This window comes from Agelaius tricolor, unplaced genomic scaffold (genome assembly GCF_023055355.1).
Source record: "Agelaius tricolor isolate 1412-34295 unplaced genomic scaffold, bAgeTri1.0.p SCAF_7, whole genome shotgun sequence".
Lineage (NCBI taxonomy): Eukaryota > Metazoa > Chordata > Aves > Passeriformes > Icteridae > Agelaius > Agelaius tricolor.
Window position 1 is genome coordinate 26,946,147 of NW_027269267.1, and position 20,535 is coordinate 26,966,681.

At 41.5% G+C, this 20,535-nt stretch overlaps 1 protein-coding gene across 3 annotated transcripts in view; it reads left to right on the forward strand.

The window, feature by feature from the left end:
* TMEM255B (transmembrane protein 255B) overlaps positions 1 to 20,535 on the forward strand; it is a 67,060-nt gene that overhangs the window by 38,523 nt on the left and 8,002 nt on the right. For all 3 annotated transcript variants that reach the window (XM_071430711.1, XM_071430712.1, XM_071430713.1), the window contains 3 exons: positions 13,042 to 13,122; positions 17,002 to 17,087; positions 19,801 to 19,960. In XM_071430711.1, the coding sequence (XP_071286812.1) occupies positions 13,042 to 13,122; positions 17,002 to 17,087; positions 19,801 to 19,960 (327 nt within the window). The remainder of the gene's footprint in view (positions 1 to 13,041; positions 13,123 to 17,001; positions 17,088 to 19,800; positions 19,961 to 20,535) is intronic.

The following is a 20,535-nucleotide window of genomic DNA, read 5'->3' on the forward strand; positions in this document are numbered from 1 at the left end:
TGCCAGCAGAAGAAGATAATTTCCTTTATTGTTTCCTATTCTCAGAAATGGTTCTAGACTAACAACAGATGTTTCTTTTCTATGAAAAAAATCAAAGCTTATACACAGACATTTAGAGGGAGCGAAAATAACCACCTGCAGACTTCAGATTGAAGCAAAAATAGTTAATAGTTTTTTCATAATTTCTCAAAGGAAAAACACTGTTTTCAGTTGCCCAGTGCATAAACTAGTGGAGTTAAAAAAAAAAAAAAGAAAAAAGTAAAGGCACTGTTTGTTCACATGGATCTGAAGTCCTTAAATTCTACTAGAGTAAAAATTAAGGGTGTAATTAAGAGTGTTTCAGTATGCTGAAACATATAAGCTGCAATAAGCCCTAGCAAAAAGTTTTATTTGCTTCACCTTTAAGAAGAAGCCATGATTAGTATGAATAATCATATCATAGAGCAGGAATTTCTCTCTCTGTGGGTGGATGATTATTCAATTGCATATAATGTCCATGGAAACTGTGTTCCCAGGTACTCAACAAAGTTTTGATTTATGATTATTTATGGCTCTGTTAAAAGCTTATTAAAATGGGTTGCATCACTGCTGCTAGTATATGGAACTTCACACTTGTAATATATTTATTTAGTCTTTTATGATGAATTCCAAGAAGGTAACATACTTAAGAAATTTTTTTACCTAATCTGCCTAAAGTTTTCTTGTACGGCTCAGTGCAGTTCTCTCCACATTCCCAGCCATCAGTATATCCAGTGACTTCTCCTCTGGAACACTGAGTGCCATGTATTTCAACATTTCTAAGATCTTCTGAGATGCATGTGAGCTTCAAAATGACCAGCCAGTGGAGATGGGGAAAAGCTAATTGCACCTGAGCAGTCTGGGCATTCATGAACCATTTCACTAATTGTTTAGACTATTTTACTTTTAAAACTCATGTCTTTTCATTCCTCTTGAGGTTTCTCTCATGGACTTTTTCCTCTCTTACATTTTGGGTCCCAGTCCTGCAGTTCCTCCCATTTGGATGAGGTCTGTCAGCCTGGCAATGGTCCCAGTCCTGCAGTTCCTCCCATTTGGATGAGGCCTGTCAGCCTGGCTGACATGTCAGGTGGTGTCTCCCTGTTACAGGAATGATAGGGAGCTTTCATGGCAAATTGCTGGGCATAAACAGCTACTTTCTGGCTCTTTTCTGCCCAATACCTAACATAAAAATGTCATCCATACAGTTGTTGTTACATTAATTAAATTATAATAGGGATATGTTGTGCCATGCCCTGAAAATTAAAACCAACACAAAACCAATGTTTATTAAGCCTCCAGCATTTTAATTGTAGATGTAGATATTCAATATATTTATATATTACTCAATTAGGTGTATTTAGTGCAGCCTCTTTTCCTTCCCTTTGCTATAAAACAAGTCCAAAAGAGCATTATAAATTAAACCCCTGCACATTTCAGTCAGCAGGATATTCAGTATTTTAGATGCCTAAAGGCTAGTGTCTTCCAAAATGACACTTCTTGCAGTAGTATACTTAGAGATTTATATGAGATTAGTGCAGTTGGTTAAAGCATGTTGCTCATAATGCCAAGGTTGCAGGTTTGATCCCTGTGTGGGATCATTCCATTCACTTAAGAGTTGGACTTGATGATCCTTGTGGGTCCCTTCCAACTCAGAATATTGTGGTACTCTGATAGCATTAAGGCTATAGGAAGGAGCAGTTTTTCATGTATTTGAGTCACATTACCAGAAACAGAATAAACAGTTCTTGCATTCTTGTGGAAACGTTAATTACTCACATGGCACAACATCATTACAATCAAGACAGAGCAATCAGTTCATATAACAAACCCTATAATCAAAGTAATGTAATCAATGGAAGTAATCAACTATAATAAGCAATTAAATACCTAACTGCAATAAGCAATAACTAAAATTACAGCCTTGAATAGTATCAGCTAATTGCATCATTAGAAACTTGTGTAAAAGCCAGTGGTAAGTCTAAGTTTTTAACTACACAGCATAGGTCTTGCAGGTGTTATGGGAAGGTCTATAGCTTCATCCTGAGACACACTGGCTAGCAAGACTTGACTAAAGAAAAGCAGAGGCAGGCTTGGATTTGCTGTATTAACACAGGAGTAGGCTTCCTCACTGGAGCCTTGGGTGGCCTTATCCGCAGAGCAGCCAGAGCAGCAGCCCCCAGGCAGACAGACACCGTGTCACTCAGCACCTCTGCACACACATCTTTCCTTCCTGCCATCCCCTAAGCCTGCTCAGCCAAAGGCACTGCAGGCACTGAACCTCCTTGGGAATGTGCAGGGGAGTCAGCTCCCATTTCTTCTGCCTCTTCCTCTGCACTCCATCTGCTTGTGAAGGCTGACAGGCCTTTCCTCCCACCTCCACGGAGAGTGTGGCCAAAAGTCATTGAGAGAAAATCACCTGTTTGAAGAGGTCTTAACCTCTCCTAATAGATCTGTATCCATCTGAGAACAGACCTGTCAGTCCACATCAGGAAGTATCCTGTCTGTGCCCATTGTCCAACCATGGGGCAGCTCCAGCATCTGGAGCCTTTTCATTTGACTGTAGCAGTACTACAAGAACACAAACCTCACCAAAATAAAGAAGAGTAAGACTAAGGCTACCACTGCAAAGTATGAATAAAAAAATAACTCGGTGAGGAAATATGAAGTGAGACAGAAGCATGTTTGTGTGGTTTTCAGCCATGACAGTTTACACGTATTCTGAATATTTACTGGTTTGAAAGACCTGAAATGAATATGTGCTACTACCAAATATTAAGAGAAGAGGATTCGGTAGGATCCAGTCTTTCAGATTAAATAGAAATTCTAAAAAGAACCCCTGGAAATGTGAAGTAAATCTGGTTTGTAACAGTAAAGTTTTAAGCCCCACCAGCTGCTTTTCCTATTTTCAGCACTGAAGTAGGGTTGTTTCAGCACAGCAGACAAAATAGGCAGGGTCTCTAGGCTGGAGTGCAGCATTTCTGGAAGAAGATTAACTCTTAAATTCATGCAAGGCAGATGTAGAAGCGCAAAAGGGTAAGCGCTCTCTGCAGTCTGCGGTGGAATTGCTCTCATGGCGTGACCTCGCCCAAAGAATGTAACCAGATACCCTGACGGCTGCCTCTGAAGTGCTTAAACAACACTGGGGATGTATTATTTGCACCAGGGGATCACTAAAGTGCTGTAGCTACAGTAGCAGTATGGCAGGGACAGAAGCATGTCTCTGTCTCACCCTGCCTCGCTTTGAAGCCTTTGATCAACTGTACATTTGGGAGCCCTTGACTCCTAAGGCATGGGCAATATGTGTAGAAACTGAATTAACACACATTAGCTATGTCTGCAGCTTAGGTGAAAAGAACACTTGAAAACCTAATTCTAGGGCTTAAAGTTTCTTAATATACTTTCCTAATTATTGTATACATTTTGAAAAAAAAATAGCAAAAAAATTGAAAACATTCTACTCCTGCCAGTCGGGTCCATTGCAGCCCTTGGCAGTAGCATGACCTTAGAGCTGGGCTGCTGCACTCACACAGGGCTGTGGGAGTTCAGAAATGGCTCACTTTTTTTTTAGCATTCTTTCTCCCAAATCCCACCCAGCATGCACTGTGCACACCCTGACAGCCTAGGACTTCCCATGTCAATAGTCAACATGATGGTATCAAGAGAGCAAAACATCAGAAAAAGTAGGGACCAATCACTGGTATCACAGAGGAAGAAAACAGCTGAAATGAAGAAATGGAAAGGCCCACTTGATTAAGTGAAACTGAACTGACACATTTGGGTTCAAAAGCTGATTATGACCTTGGTGGCTATGTTAATAATTCCAGAAAAAAACTGTCTTAGTGCATGGTCAAAAGGTGAAATAGGAAGGGATTATCACAGAATGGTAGAATTATTTAGGTTGGAAAAGACCTTTAAGATAATCAAATTCAATGTAAACTTAACACTGCCAAATCCAGTAGTACATTTTATTTTCTGATCATAACTGTACTTTCCCAGCTTCCTTAATTTAAAAAAAAAAATTGTTAGTTTTTTTTACAATTTCTGTCTTTCGATCATCTCTCCATAATGCCCATGACTTTATTTTCTAGCACCTGGACTTCCTTTCAGGGTCACAGTGGCTTTTAAGCTTGAGGTTTTATAGCAACACAGCATTCCAGATAGCTGCCAGCCAAATGCTTACAGCCAATTTATTATGTGGGTTGAATTTCCTTGTGAATAAGAGAGGTGGAGATGCAATGGCAGCCTCTTTAGAATCCCTGGTGCTGACTGAAAGAGCACATCCTGGCAGAGGGCAGGAGCTGATGCCTGGCACTCCCATAACAGCTGCCCCAGCTATTGAAGGGGGGGAAGAGAAGCCCACTGAGCCCCATGGTGGTGCTGGGCAGCCCGGGACACTGGTCTGTCCAAGGAGTCCACATTTCCTGTGGGAGCATATGATCTGTCCCGCTCACAGGCTCCTGGTACACACTGAACAGTGACCCCTCTCTTCCTCTCTCTCCAGCTGCTGTCTGAAATAGAAAGGTTTGAAAATAATGGTATTAGTTACAGAAATAAATTTTAATGAGGCATGTGAGGAATACTATGTTTAATAACTGTACGTAAACAAATAGTTTACAAAACAAACTGTATGACACTATATGTATACAAAAATTTTATATCTCATGAATTATGGACTACCAGGTAGTTAAAGATTCATTAACAACACAAGAGAAGATACAGGTCTTCAGGAAACTAGCAGTTTTAAAATTGTTATTTTAATTAGTTAGTTTTCTGGTAGTTGATGGGAGTTCAATAACTAGAAATACGGACTTGGAGATTTCAGGGGGTATTGTTTCTTCTTTTTCCATATAACGGTGAAATACTGCAAGATAAATTGTTTTCTGAAATGAAAGCCATTTCTGCTTCAGAAATTACAAACTGAAAATGGAATTGTAGGTTTATCTGCCAGTGAATAAAAGCCCAAAACACTTTTCAAAAAAACCCACCCTTGTTTCTGATTCTAGAGGGGAATGGTCATGTGCTCTATGTGGGAGTCACAAGGCTGGAGAGCAAACTGAGTTTTGAAGTGTTTTGTTCTTCAAAGCTGATGCCCCCTCACTGCAGTGTTGATGATACTGGCCTTAGATCAGAAGTTCCTAACACCAAACTGGCCAGAACAAATATGGAAACTATTCATAAATTTTTTTTAAATTGACATATTTCATTTGTTTGTGATTGAAAGCAATTTTTGTATTAATCACTCCTGTGAATCCCTAGGATTTTCTAGCAGTCTTCCTCAGGAGAAACCCTTCTCATTGGGAATGCTGTTGAAAAAGATGGAGAAATAGCCCTTGGTCAGAGGGAGACAGGAATTACAAAAGACCTGTAGCATTTCCTCTCATTGTTTGTACAGGGTAGGATCCAACCAACTTTAGCTTGGGCCCCTAGACAGTGATCCAGTCTGCCTGCTTTCCCAGGCTCCTAATATGTTGGGCCCTTCTTTTAGGAGCTTCTTTATTTTTGGTGTGAAAGCTCTCAGGTTTGTGTACTCCCACGTGCCATGTGCTGTCAGCCAGTGTGGGGCAGACACAGATACCTGTGCTCCATCTAGCCCCCCAGAGAAGCATCAAAGCTAATTACTAATAACTTCTATTTGTTCATATTTGCATGCCTGTTTTGAGAAAGTTAGCAGAGAGTCTGATCTTGAAGGGAATGATAATCTCCAGAACACCCAGCTGTTGGCACAAGGCTGAGCTGGCACTGAAGGGTGATGTTTCAGTTTGTTTTTAGGATTAAGCTTGAAAAATCTTGGCAGCTATCCCTCTCCTATTCATTGCTAGCTTTGCTGTAGATGAAAACAACTGAAAACAGAGAATTAAAACTTGACACTAATGAGACACTGAAAACGTTATTCTGGTTTTGGACTCCTCAATTTTATCTATATTCATCTCTTTCATGTGACCAGGATGGTTCCTTGCTCCCCAGGCCAACTGGCATGGTGAAACCCACGTCCTCACTCTCAAAGTCTCTTGGAATGTAAATGGCAATGTCCAAATTACTTACTGGGAATGGTTCTTGGCCCATACTAATTTACAAACCATGCCCAGAAAATATTTTTGAAGAGTGATAGTTTGCCCAGGCCAAAGCCATCGCCAGCACAGCTCTAACAATTTAGTAGGCTTGATGCTTGAGTTTCAGCCCTGGGAACATTCCCTGGCACTGATCAATCTACAGCTCTCTTGATACAGCTATGGAAGCTAAGACTAAATAAATACTGTAATTGGAAAAAATTAGCCCTCATTGCATAATTACTTCAATAAATTATTAGCCATGTTTTGTAAAGTATGGAATACATTTCAGTCAATATGGTTTAAGCTATATGTCCATTTTCTGAAAGTGAGCTTACACATAAGGGAGATGGAATTTTCCCTATGTTATCCAAAATATATCTGTTCTCCAAGGAAACAAAAACTGGCTTAGAAAAAGCTTCTTTCCATACCTCAGCCTAGAGCCCTTCAACCTCCCCACAGGCATTTTATCAAATCCACCAAAGATACTGTTAAAAGAATACTTTTCTTACACAAAAAATGTACTGCAATGCTCCCACCATCAAAGACAATGTGGGGTTTCTATTGTATGCTCTTAAAATAAAGCAATCAGCCAAACCAAAACCTCTATATTTGGACCATATCTTCTCTTCCTTGGCATAAAGCCTTCCCTCTTGTCTGTCTGTCACTCTCAGGTTTTAATACACATACTAGAAAACTATTGAAATAAAAAATTCAAGAAGAGAGAAAGCTACAGTTTGCTTTGTAGGGTTCAAGGCTGAGCAGTTCTGATTTGTGTGAAATTAAAGGGAAGTACTGGGTATCCTGGGTTTTGGGGGGGTTTCTGACACATCTGAAAATTTTCTAAACTTAGCTTGATGGCATTCTGACTGTACCTGCTTGGTATACACAAACACATTCAAATGTAGTTAGCTAAGAAATCATCTTTTCCAGTGCTCAGAAGGATTGAATAAAACCTGTCCATTTTTCTTTTGCACCAATAAATAAACAAACCCAAGAATACAACAACATTTTTATAGAGAATTTTTCCTTCTTTACCAGCCTACATATTTTCTCCTCTGTGTATCAGCAGAGCTTAAACCAACAGAACTTTCCCACCTGCCCATTTCCATTTAAAGGGACTTATTCAAAGAAGCAGAGAAAGGGAATACATTATGTGTTATATATTAATATTATACATTAATGGGAGATATTGCATAGCTCTGTCTCAGTAATTGTGGTTGAGGAAGTTCTTGGTATCAAATGATACTAAATTAGTTAAAAAGAATATACTTTAGAGTTACTCTTAATAGATGAAATACACACACAAATATAGTATTTAAAAGTAGCTCTATCTCAACCACTATATATCCTATTCTACTGCTATAAGCAGTAGAATCAGGAAGAATCAAGGACTGGTAGGTATATGCTATATTCATACACAATCTGTTGTGAGCAATGTGAAATATTTTAAGACCAGTCTGTCAGGAATAGTTTTATAGCTTTACAGTATGTCTCATTTACCTTTGGTAAGAGACACCCCTATAAAGTCCAGCAGGTGCTTATGTGGTGTGACATACTGTTGGATAACTTTTAAGCACTTTTTAATATCTATGTGGTGCCTTATTCATAAACACCTTAGTAGACAGACAGACCACAGCAGCTCTGTAAGATGAAAATGGAAGCTTTTACCAATGCAACATTTTGGCATCCCCAGTGTACTTTTACTTAAAAGCTGTGTGCTTTAGGTGTTAAATTCTGTAGGTGTCTGGACAAGGCCAATGTTATCTAATCTTTGTTATTTTTGTACTCTTGATCATCTCTCATTTATTTCATTGCACATAGAGATGCATTTAGAGAATGGACTGAATGCTGAAGACTGGCTGTACTAGTGCAGCAGGCTTGCTGTTCAAAATTAGGTGCATGAAGGAAGGTACACGATTGCCATGATTGTGCATGCAAACATAATAAATGTATTCACTGTGGTCATTTCCAAGTCACAGCTCTGACCTTTTTGCTGCACATCAGTATCAAGCCATAATAGCTGGTATGGATTAATCAATCACCTCTTTCCTCAGAGAACAGTGCTGCTTCCAGTCACAAGCACACTTGGATGAAAAGTGTGCTTGTCTTCTCCATTGAAGACCAAACCGATAAAAGGACCAATTTCTTTTTTAAGAGGAAGTGTAAGGTAGAAAAACTGTGTAAGCCAAGAGATCAGGGCCAAAAGTGAGGATCTTCCTGTACTTGATGGAGGCAGATTAGACAGCTCTCTCAGTGCCTTTAAGAGCAGATAGAGGTTTCTGAGGGGAGTATCTTAGCATTCAGGGTCAGACTCAGCCTCATAATGTGATGTGGTGGAGTCACTCACCAGCAACCTGTAGTAAGATGTAAGCGCCCCAAAGGTAAGGCCAGGGAGCATCTGTTTCCAGGTGCTAAACTCATAATCTATGATACTTGAGAGAACTTGTTAGTCTGCTCATAGCTTGACATAGACTGACCCTCTTCACAAAATCAGAGTTGCTGAGATTGGGCAGAACCTCTGGAGATTTCTAATCCAACCACCTGTGCCTAGAGCAGTGTAAGCTAGCACAGGTGGCTCAGAACTGTGTCCAGTTTGAGTGTCTCCAAGGATGGAGACTCACAATCACTCTGGGAAACCTGTTACAGTGTTTAATCACCCATAGAATAAAAAAGGTTTCTTCTTATGTTTAAATGGAATTTCCCATATTTCAGCTTGTGCCCACTGCATCTTGTCATTTTTCTGGACATTACTGAGAGAAATGTGGCTCCTTCTTCTTCACTTCCCCATCAAGTATAGATCCATATTGATAAGGTGCATGGGAACTTTCTCTTGTCTAGGCTGAACAGTCCCAGCTCTGCTTTGCTTGTGACAGATATTCCAGTCTGTTAATTCACAGACCATGTCTGTGGTGTCTCTCATACTGGGGAGCCCAGCACTTTACCCAGTATTTCAGATGTGTCTCACCAGTGTTAAGAAGAAGGATCACCTCCCTGGGCCTGCTGGTGGTGCTCTTTGTAACACAGTCATGAATACTACTGGCTTTTCTTGCCTCTGAATACTTGCTGGCTCATGTTCAACTTGTTACCCACCAGGACCCTCTGTAAAGCTGCTCTCCAGACAGTCAGGCCCCACTCTTTTCTGGTGCATGGGGTTATTCCTCTCCAGATGCAGGATTTGACATTTTCCTGTACTGAACTTGTTGAGGTTCCTGTGGGCCATTTCTCCAGCCCAGGTCTCTCTGAATAATGACGCTTGTTCTGTGGTGTTTCAGCCACTCATCCCAGTTTTCTATCATCTGACAGCTAGCAGATGCTGCACTCTACCCATCACCCAGTTCAGTAACTGAGATGCTACACAATATTATCCTAGCATTAATCCCTGGAGTAGACAACTATTAAGTCACCTCCAGTTGGACTTCATGTCACTGCTCCCAGCACTACGACCTCAGCAGTTCTGCCAGCTTTCAGTCCACCTCACTCTCCAGTTATTTAGCCCTTATTTCATCAGCTTGTCTGTGAGAATGAGAGACTGATGGAGAGATTAGTGAAGATAAAGATCCAGAAGCAGGTGAGCGAGAAGCTCCACTCATCCACCAAGCTAGTCACATCCTTGTAGAAGGTCAATAGGTGGTTCAGACATGACTCTCACTTTGTAAATCCATGCTGACTACTCCAAATTGCCTTCATGTCCTTGAGATGTTTGGATATTGTTTCCATGATTATTTGCTCCATCCCTTCCCATCATTGTGTAACTCCCTTGATTGTCTTTCTTGTAATGCTTGAAGACAGGATGTATCTCCAGTCTGCTTAAATGTTTTCTAAACTGATCCCCCTTTTGCAAGGGCAATTCTTTCTTGTACCAGATTTTCCCACTGGTCTCCACTGTAGACCAAGGTAAAGAAGGCACTGAATACTTTGATCTTTACCATGTCTTTGTACTATGTTGCCTGCCTTATTCAGTAATGTGCACACATTTTCCTGATTTCTCTTTTGCTGCTAATACACCCAATAGAAGCCCTTCTTCCTGCCCTTTGCAACCCTTCCTGGACTGAATTCCAAGAGAGATTTGGCTTTCCTAACCCCATCTGTGCAGGCTCATATAACTTTTCTCTTTTCTTCCCTGGTGATTTCCCCTTTCTTGCGCTTCTCGTAGACTTCCTTTTCATGCCCAAGTTACATCTGAAACTCCTTGTTTATCCACACAGACCTCATGCTGCTTTTGCTTGATTTCCTGCTAGATGGGATGAACTGTTTCTCAATTTGGAGGAGATGAACCTTGAATATCGACCCACTTTCCGGGGGCTCGTTGCTTTCCAGGACTGAATCCCATAGGAGTCTTCCAAACATATCACTGAATAAGATGATTCTCCTTTCTTCTTCTTGGAATCCTGCTCCATCCTCTTCAGATTCTGAACTCCAGCATAACATTAGGGGCAGGGCTGCCCTTGACCTTTACATCCCTGAGTAATCTTTCCTTGTTTGTAACTATGAAGTCCAGCAGAGCTCCTCTCCTCATCAGCTCCTTGTTCTGGCAAAGAAACTGCAATCCTCTTAGACCTCCCAACCAGATCTGTCCCTGGAAGTCATGGCTAAAGGCTAATGCTTTCCCAGGACTGTGGAAGAATGTTAACCTAGTTCAAGACATGGCATGCTGTTCATGTGGTATTTGCTTTTCCTCTAGAGAAGAAGAGTTACTGAAGCTTTTTTTCCTTACACTTGTGTAGTATAAATAAATATTTTTGGATGCAGGAAGCTAACCTTTCTCTAACCCTTGAGAGTTGGTGTCCAAACTTGCTTAAGTTTGCTGGAGTAATCAGAAAGGCAAACAAGCTGATGGAGAAGCTTTATTCATTGACCTCTCTACATTCCTGCCTAGTGTTGCATTTTAACTAATTCTGTATTTTGGATCATCAGATTTATACAGTTCACACTTCATTATCCAACAAACAGAGAATACTTTGCTTGTGAGCTGAAGTAGTGCAGGTCTTTATGCAAAATCTGGGTTATTCCTGGATAGATTTTAAAGCTTTAAAATGCAGTGTAAGTTAATCAGTGAAGATTTATGTTAACAACTTAAATAATCCTTTGCTTGTAAGTTGGCACGGAAAGAGGGGATGGCAGATTGTGGGTTTGCATCTTCTGTCTCGGATCTGGTCTGACTGACTTACTGAGGAGCAATGAGCGCTTGAGTGCTTCCACAGCATCACAGAATCACACAGAATCACTAGGTTGGAAGAAACCTTCAAGATCATTGAGTCCAACCCATGACCTAACCTCAACTAAACCATGGCACTGAGTGCCATGTCCAGTCTTCTTTTAAACACATCCAGGGATCATGATTCCACTGCCTCGGGCACACAATTCCAGTACTTTATCACTCTTTCCATAAAATTTTTTTTCCTAATATCCAAACTGTATTTCCCTTGGTGCAGCTTAAGGCTGTGTTCCTCTCGTTCTGTCAGCTGCTGCCTGGAGAAAGAGACCAACCCCCACCTGACTACAGCCACCTTTCTGTTGTAGAAAGTGGTAAGGTCGTCCCTGAGTCTCCTTTTCTCCAGGCTAAACACCCCCAGCTCCCTCAGTCATTCCTCACAGGGTTTGTGTTCCAAGTCCCTCACCAGCCTCGTTGCCTCCTCTGGATGTGCTCAAGTGTCTCCATGTCCTTCCCAAACTGAGGGGCCCAGAACTGGACACAGCACTCAAGGTGTGGCCTCACCAGTGCCAAGTACAGGGGGAGAATGACCTCCCTGCTCCTGCTGGCCACACTATTCCTGATCCAGGCCAGGATGCCATTGGCCTTCTTGGCCACCAGGGCACACTGCTGGCTCATGTCCAGCTGGCTATGGACCAGTACCCCCAGGTCCTTTTCCGCCTGGGCACTGTCCAGCCACGGCATCCCCAGCCTGTAACATTGTAGGGGGTTATTGTGGCCAAAATGCAGGACTCAGCACTTGGACTTATTAAACTGCATCTTATTGGATTCTGCCCATCCATCCAACCATTCCAGGTCCCTCTGCAGATCCCTCCTACCTTCCAACAGATCACACATGCTCCCAGCTCTTCATGCTTTTGAAGGCACAGATCAGGACTAGATAAGTGATGGAAAGTCTTTTGGTTTTTTTTTTTGCAAACATAAGTAATTCCAAGACTGCTTTGGGATAGACATTGGATCACAGAGGACTCAAGCTGTCAAATCCTCCCAAAGCAAATATTGTCTAGTCCTGAAACTGACTGAGGTATGCACCCTCCAGGCTTCAAAGTGGCTGTTTGCCAAAGTCAGAAGCACACATTTTCCATCTCGCCACGGATATTTCATTGTGTTCTTCCTTTATATCAATTTATGGGAACTGTTACAAGCAAAATATGAAATATGAGCAGTGAATGCATCTTTTACAACTGCATAATGGAAAATAAGGCAAAACCAAACAACGTGAATTGCTTTCTCTTTTTGCCTTAATTTCTTAATTATTCTTTGTTTTACTTCTGGGGTTTGAAGTGTGTGTTGTAAGTGGAATACTCAAACTATTATCTCTTTTACTTTGTTCTCAACATGGACATTGTTGAAATTCTTTAAAAAGAAAGTCCAATATCTTGAAAACAACCTGCAAAATAAATCTTGGTTGTTAGGTAAGAAACTGCACCAGAAAAAAGAATGACTGGACCATTGTCAGAGCAGTGCTATTTGACGTCGAGTGTGGTTAAATGACGTCAAGTGCTTAAATGCCAGAGGTGATGTCTTTTAGAGAAAAACAGATGATACTTACATATCTTAGAGGTGGAGTGAGGATGGAAAATGTAACCCTGAGGAGAGCCATTCAGGAAATAAAGCCAACACAGGGGGTGTGAGGCTTTTACCCAAGTGACTGCACTGCTTCAACTCCACAGAGCTGTAAACATCCACATGGGGACATGGACGTAGTGCCTTCCACTTCCTCCAAACCAATCACTTTTTTGGCTGTTTTTCTCTTTACAGGAACCCAGACCTCTGTATAACAAAAGATGCCAGTTTTATTCAAGTGGAATAGGATTCCTATATGATGCCTACCAGACTGAGGTAAACAAACTCACCTCATCATGTGTTCATTTCTGCTGTGCTGGGGAGGAGCGAGGGAGATGTTTGAGAGCATGCTCGTGCATGTAGATCATGGGTAGATAGAAATGCCACTGTTTTTCTCCCACAAGTGACTCTCTGCTTGTCCAAGCTTCTGATGATTTAAAATCACTACAGTCAGTGCGGTTTTGAGTCATCATCAGTGTTTGTATCTAGTACTTTACTCTGGGGTTGGAATGATTCCTAGTCCATCCATGCTGTAGAATAACTGTCTGGAATATGTTTGTCACATTGGCATCTTCCTTTAAGAAGGCTTTTGTAGACTCCAAGTGGATTAGGAAATATCGAAATTAATCCATATTTATCATCCAGAAGACTTCAAATCTCTGTATTTATCCAGCACAGGTCAAGAACATCAGTAGTTTGAATGCAGCATTTCTTATTATCTCAGTGACAGGAACACGATCAGGAAAGTGCCCATATCCAAATGGCTTGATTCCTGAAAAGTCCAGAGTTAGTTTCTTTTCCTATTTTATTATTGTGGTAAATTGGTGGGAGTGAATAGAAAAGTGAAATGGAGAGCAGCTAAACAGTGGTATAACCTTTGGTTTTTCATCACCATTCCTGCCATGGCTAGGAAAAGGTGTATGGGGAATGGTACCACTAATATTTCTAGAAAGCTTAGCAAAGTGTACTAGCAGGTTAAGCAGCTCCTTATAAGTCATGCTGCTAGGGCATCCTGCTGTTGATTCCAGAAAATGTATGGCAAAAATATTTCACTGATCTCATGTAAAAGACTGACCCAGACAAACTTCTTAAGTGTGACAACACCCTTTCCTGTAAGATTTACTCCTTCCTCTTCTAAAGTGTGCATGCACACTCAGACTCAGACATGGCCTGAGAAATGCTTCTGATTCCTGTAATGAGAATGTGGTTGGTGTCCCACTGACCACAATTCCTTGCAGGTGACCCCAGCCTCAGGCCTCTGGCCAGATGGTTTTCCACAGCTCTGCTGGTTCTGGGAATGTCTAAACTTGGGCCACCCAGAGCTCCTTCCTCTATTCTGGAAAAAAACCAAACCCCATATCTTTTAGAAGTGTAGGTCATTTCTAATAACATTCTTGTCTGGTTGTTCACTGATTTAGAGTCAATGTATACTAATTCAGAGTTAGGAATTCATAGCATTTATACTTGGCTTTTGCTTTTCCAAAGGTTGCCAGGTAGTGAGCAGGGGGCATGCTCTGCATGCCAGGGAAACACTTAACCAGGAAAGCTGATTGTTTACTGACTGCAAGTTTCCTTTTGATTTACATCTCTCACCTGTAAGTGATTTCTAGCTCATTTGGTCTGCCTGTTTCAGTTCTCCTTGCTCAAAGCAGAAAGAATTTGATTTACTGGCAATTACCACAACAGGAGAACATATCTTCAATTGATGCTGAGGAGAAATAATAAATCACAAATGTCCAGGACATGAAAAAGCTGTATGTCTGGTCACTGAAATGAAATAATAGGTCTTGACATGCAGAACACCCACAAACGGCCTGTTTCCACCACCCTTGCTCACACCACACACTAATTTGTTTATTTTGGTTTATTCACTGTTCTCCTAAAAAGGAGTGTCTTGTTCTATGCATGTTTTAAAAATGCAGTGATAAAAATAGATAACTACAGTTACTTCCTTGGCCAACTTCCTTGGCCTTCCTATGTGTCTCGTAGTGTAGAAGCAGCCAAAAACATGTCTAAGGTCATGCTGATCTCCCTGTTTTGTATTTCTAGCCTTCTCCATTCAAACAGGCAGACTGGCTTTATTAATGCTTGGAGAGAGAAAAACTACTTTTATTTCCTATCAGAAGTGGTCCCCAAACCATGCATGAGAACAAACCACTTTTTAGCAACCCATTCCATCTTATAAAGCCCTCCTATCCCAATTATGCATGTGTAATGGAAAATGGTGTTTTAACTCTGCAGATCCTGGGCCATTGTCACTGCATAGAGGGGGTCAAAACCAAAGTCTGAAGATCCACTGAATGCAAAAGTGTAGGGCATCCCACAAAATGGCTGAGGTAGCACACTGTGCTCCAGGATTAGTTTTCAGTCTGCTTTGAGAAGCAGCCATGTGGGATGGTTCAGTCACTGCCTTGATTAAGCTGATGTGGTCAGTGACAGTAGGTGCTCCTCTTCTGCAGTCAACTGCAGCTCAGGCTGACAGCTGCAGCTGATTGTGACTTCAGGCCAGCAAAGCCCTTAACCCTTACTCCAGTAAGTTCAGACACAATAGAGTAATGGTGATGAAACAAGGTCCTGTCTCAGGGTGAGGTGTCCTTGTGACAAGTGGGATGTGCCTATATCAAACTGTGAGCTCCATTTCCAGACGGCAACCTAGACTGAGACTGTCCTTTTATTACCTACCATTTTGGGATAGAAGAGCTGATTTGTATGAGACACTAACTACAGGTGCAGCCTTGTCCTGAGCAGCAAAGCAATCCCAAGGAATTATTTTAATCTCCTTCTAACATTCGTTTTGTCACCCGTCTTCCACTGCTTGATCAAATCCTGCTAAGGACAAGTGTAGCAAGTTGGAGACCAGTTATGAGATGAACTTGCTCTGTTGCTGGGTGTGTGTGTGTTCAAGGTTTTCCTTTTTGCTGGAAACAAGCACATGAGGAGTACAGACTTATCAACAGTGACAATTTTCATACTAAAAGGATACACAGATCCAGGACTTAGGAAGTGAGAAACATCTAGTTTAACATCTCTTGTGGACACTATTCCATAGAGTAAAACATTCGTGGCTAAGCCAGAGCTTAGCCTGAGTCTAATAAACTTGTCAAAAGCAGACATGTATTCCTAAGCATGTTCCTTCTACTTTTTCATTATGAGTAGTTTTCTATTCAATAATATATTTTAATTGCATTTTGTGAACAATATAGTTCTCAGTGGTTACAGAGATTTTTTTCCTATCAAATAAAAGCTATAGAAAGAATGTATTTTCTGACTGCTAGCTTTTAAAACCTGACAGCTCTCCAGGATTTCAAAGTCAATAAGCTAAAACTCTCAGGGAAAAATAAACCCCAAAACCTTACATATTAAGTATTTCAATTGGTCTGTAGTGCCAAATAGAAGTGATTAATGCTTACTGTACTTAAGGAGTCATTAAAATGATTTTGTGTCTGGATGGAGAGTGGCTTACGTGTGCCTGCCTTTATTGTTCTAGCATCTGTCCATCCCTGCAATTCCTCCTCACATAAATAAACCTTTTCAGTTTTGAATTTGAGAGCCTGCAATAAATGGTACTTATTTACTGGAGTGCTTGAATCTTTTCTGAATTATTCTGTTTGTGGGTTTGAAGATTATTCTTGCTGTTATTCATAATTACTTCCTTCTTCAGGAGGGTTTCACTGAAAGGGGAGAGCTCCCATTTATTGGAAGCTGTTCAGATAAATTGGCTCCCTTGCCATTTCCCCACTATAATTGACTGGTTCTCTTATCCACTTCAGTGTTTGCTGTAGTGTATCTCTCCAGACCCACAGTCAGCTTGTCACAGCTGTAGAGCTCTGAGGCTCCTGGCTGCCCACTCTGGGTCTCAGCAGAATAGCACCAGGAGCAAAGTGCTTGAAAACTCTGGCAGCCCTGGCTGCAGACTGGTCCTGGGAACTCTGGGCTCCATAGTGCAAATGTCCTCAGACTCAGGACTCCTGTGAGCTCAGGGGTGGCCTTCTGGCTTCCAGTCATGAATTTGGAATCTCAGGATCTTTCTGCACAACAGGGAATACAACCTGACAATGTTGTAGTAGCTGGGGTTTTTTTGCGGTCAGTACAGTAGGATGATTCACACAACAGTGAAACATTGAGCATTAAAGTAAATTTCTGCTTTTTTGGCAGGTTACATGTCATACCTTAAACAGCAGGTGCCAGCTGAAAGTGAAGAGTAACACATGCTATTGCTGTGATCTGTACAACTGTGAGAAGTAAGTACCTGTGTGTATTCTGTGGCCTCTGAGAAGTTCTTGGCTGGTTGTCCTTGTAACTGGTAGGGCCTGAAGAAGTAACACAGGGAGCTTGTATGCTGAGAAATCCAGTTTCTCTGCAACTGAAATCCTGATGGCAGCACAAAGTATGTCAGGAGTTGTTCATTTGTGTTGGTATTATTTAATTTTCTTTTCCTTTGAATATGTCCATAAGCATTTTGCCATGTCTTCAAAACTGATCACTCAGTTACATCCCTGCTCAGATATACTGTTGGTCTGGCAATGCATTTTTCCCATTAGATTTACTGAATCTTCTGCTTGGCTCACCCTTTGCACATCTTATTGTCATAGAATCACAGAATGGTTTGGGTTGGAAGGGACCTTCAAGACCATCTGGTTCCAGCTCCCCTGCCATGGGCTGGGACACCTTCCACTGGACCAGGCTGCTCAGAGCCTCACCCAATCTGGCCTTGAATGCTTCCACTAATAGGACATCCACAGCTTCTCTGGAACATCTATTCCAGTGTCTCACCACCCTCACAGTGAGGAATTTCTTCCTAATACCTAAATCTTCCCTATTTTTTTTTTAACCATTCTCTCTTGTCTTATCTCTACCTGCCCTTGTATATTATCCTACCATGCACTCTCATGCAACCTCTGCAACCCTCTACAGTTCAGCCACAGTTACTTTTCCTTCTTTCCCCCTGTGTATTTCTCATCTTTCTTCCTTCCTACACCTATTTTATTTTGGTTTTGCCTCCTCTTTACATACTAGTAGCCCTGAATAACCTCAGTCCTCTGTAGGACTTGGCTAGTGTGATGCCAGACATAAACATTTTAGGTGTAGGGAAACAAGGTGGGAACAGTCAAGCTTCTACACAAAGCTTCTGCATGAAAAGGTAGCTTTTAGCCAGATGATATCTCAACTAGAGAAGTAAAAGAACATTTGGAACTAGAGGGAAGTGATTTATGCAGATGGGAGACACAAAGTGAATGAAGGTCTATGAAATTAATTAAAATCCTATGTAGAGTCTTTTGCTTATGTAAGAAATGTTAAATCTGGACATGATGGAGGTGTACAAAACAAGTGGGAAAGGTAGAGAATGCTCAGCTTTGGTACCTTTTCTATAACAGACAGATGATGGAACATCGTATTTGCAATGCAGTATGTGAGAATGTTTCCTTCCATGGTACACAGCTAATGTCTGCATGTTAACACTGAACCAAACAGCCCAACTCAACACAGAAAAGAACAGGACTGTTAAAGGGGTGAAAGTACTGGGACTTGTCAGAAAAAGTGACTGAAACTGTTGCTTAAAGAAACCACAAGGAGAGATCAGGCATATTTCCCTTTCAGATGGAGATCCTCAGTGCCATTTTTCTAAGACATTGATTTTGTTTGAAACACTTAGGACTGCTCATTGCTGTGACATTATCAAATGATATATTAAATGTGTGTATTCTCCTATTGTCAACATTCTACAGTGGACAGCAAGATCTTATGGCACTGGCATGGACAAATCCAGAGTAAATAAGCAGTCATGCTGCTCGGAGACTTGGCAATTCCAGTTCACAGGATGGCTAGAGAGAAGTAGGAAGAGGCACAGGCCCACAAAATGATTTGTTGTCAGCCTAGAATAGACTGATATGAAGGCAGGATTGTAAATCAAATTTCCTCAGCCTCATGGCAGCTGAAGCTGTAGTTTATTTGGTTAAGATGGGCTCATGGCAGGGCCCAGGTGAACTCAACAGTAGTGGTTCTTCAGTGCCAGAACCATGACCTGAAGCTTGATTGGATATTTCCAGAAGTTACTGTGCCTGGCTTGGTGCTTCCCAGAAATGTTGTGGACTGCTCTGCAGAGCTTTCCCTAACCACACATGCACTGGGGATGGGGGAACAGAGGAGTGAACACAAACTGCCCACTTCTGGTTTCCACCATAATCTGATGGCAATTTGGCAATTTCCTAACAGTGGAAAAACAGGCTTGGCATTTAAGAAAATCTTTCCTACTCAAATAGCTGCCCTAGAAGATCATTAGTGGGCTCAAATTAAGGTAGGTACTGGAAAGAACTGCAGGAACCTGTGGTTTCAAATTCTGCAGTAGGATATTTCTGGCTTTTGGCAAGACAATGAGGTGTAACTTCACCACATGCCTGATTTACAATAACCAATGTGGTGTAGAAATATGAACAAAGATTTCTGGATAGTACAAACCCAAGTGTAAAGACATCTTTATACTGTACTGTGTTGGAACCACAGACACCATAAACAAATGTAGCTAGCTGGCAATATCTCCCTTCCTGTAGCTGAATTAATGCTTAAGAAACTTGCCTTCCCCAATTTTTGAGATGCCAGCAGATTTCTAGGTGAGCTGGGTAAAAAAGCAAAGCTAAGCAAGCTTTATCTGGTAGCTAAATGGAAAGGGCAGCCTCCATAGACCAATATTATGTCTCCGTTTAGAGACACTGAACAAAAAATAAAGGGTCCATGCTGGTAACCACCATCAATCAGCCTAACTAGGGTTGGATTGCATTTGATGCTGGCCTTAGCAGAGCCAGTTTTTCAGCAGGGCTTTCTCCAGTTCTTCTGAGCAGTTTTTGGTGGGAGCATGTGTGTAGTACTTTGCCAAAGAGGAAAGCAAGAAGGAACAATCCTGTACTGTGTGCAAAACCATTCCCACTGCAGTGACATTGTCTCTGCATTCTCTTTCAGTTCAGACCAGTCCTCCAGCTACTATGAGTTTCTTGGTGTGAGCAGCTGTCAGGATGTGCTCCACCTGTACAGACTCTTGTGGTCCTCCACAGTCCTCAACATCATCGGCTTGTTCCTGGGGATTATCACCGCAGCCATTCTTGGGGCTTTTAAAGACATGGTAAGGCTCACAGTCTTTTGCCTTATGTGAGGACTTTCTGTGTGTTGGCATTATCAAATTAAGACCAAGGAAGTATAAATGTACAAAGGAGATGCTTTAAATGTGTTTCCTGGGTGTTGTGGGAGTCTGGAATGTGAGCCACCACAGAAGGTACCAAGAGCGTAACCCAGGTTCTTGTTAATAGCTCCCTTGGAGCAGATTAGAATGAAACAACACTAAATGTCACTGCTTTTAAATAAACAATGTAGAATTTATTATAAAACAATTTGGTTGCAAAGGAAAACAGCTATGGAGCCATTTTGGTGGTTATTATCTACAGTAATAAAAGATTAAAGAATTGCAATATGAAAGTGCAACAACATCACCCAAGGACGCACACAAGGAGAAAGAAAGAGACGACAGGAGTGTGAGGATCTCATCACCCACAAGAGACAAGGCTTGGTTGCTGTGCAGTCTTGGTCAAGGTGGTGGTCGCTGACCACATCTGTCTGGTGATGGAGGAAATCCTGAAGACGTGGTGGAGAGAAATCCCCAGAACACAGCATCTAGTGGGTCTATATTCACTCTGGTTCAGG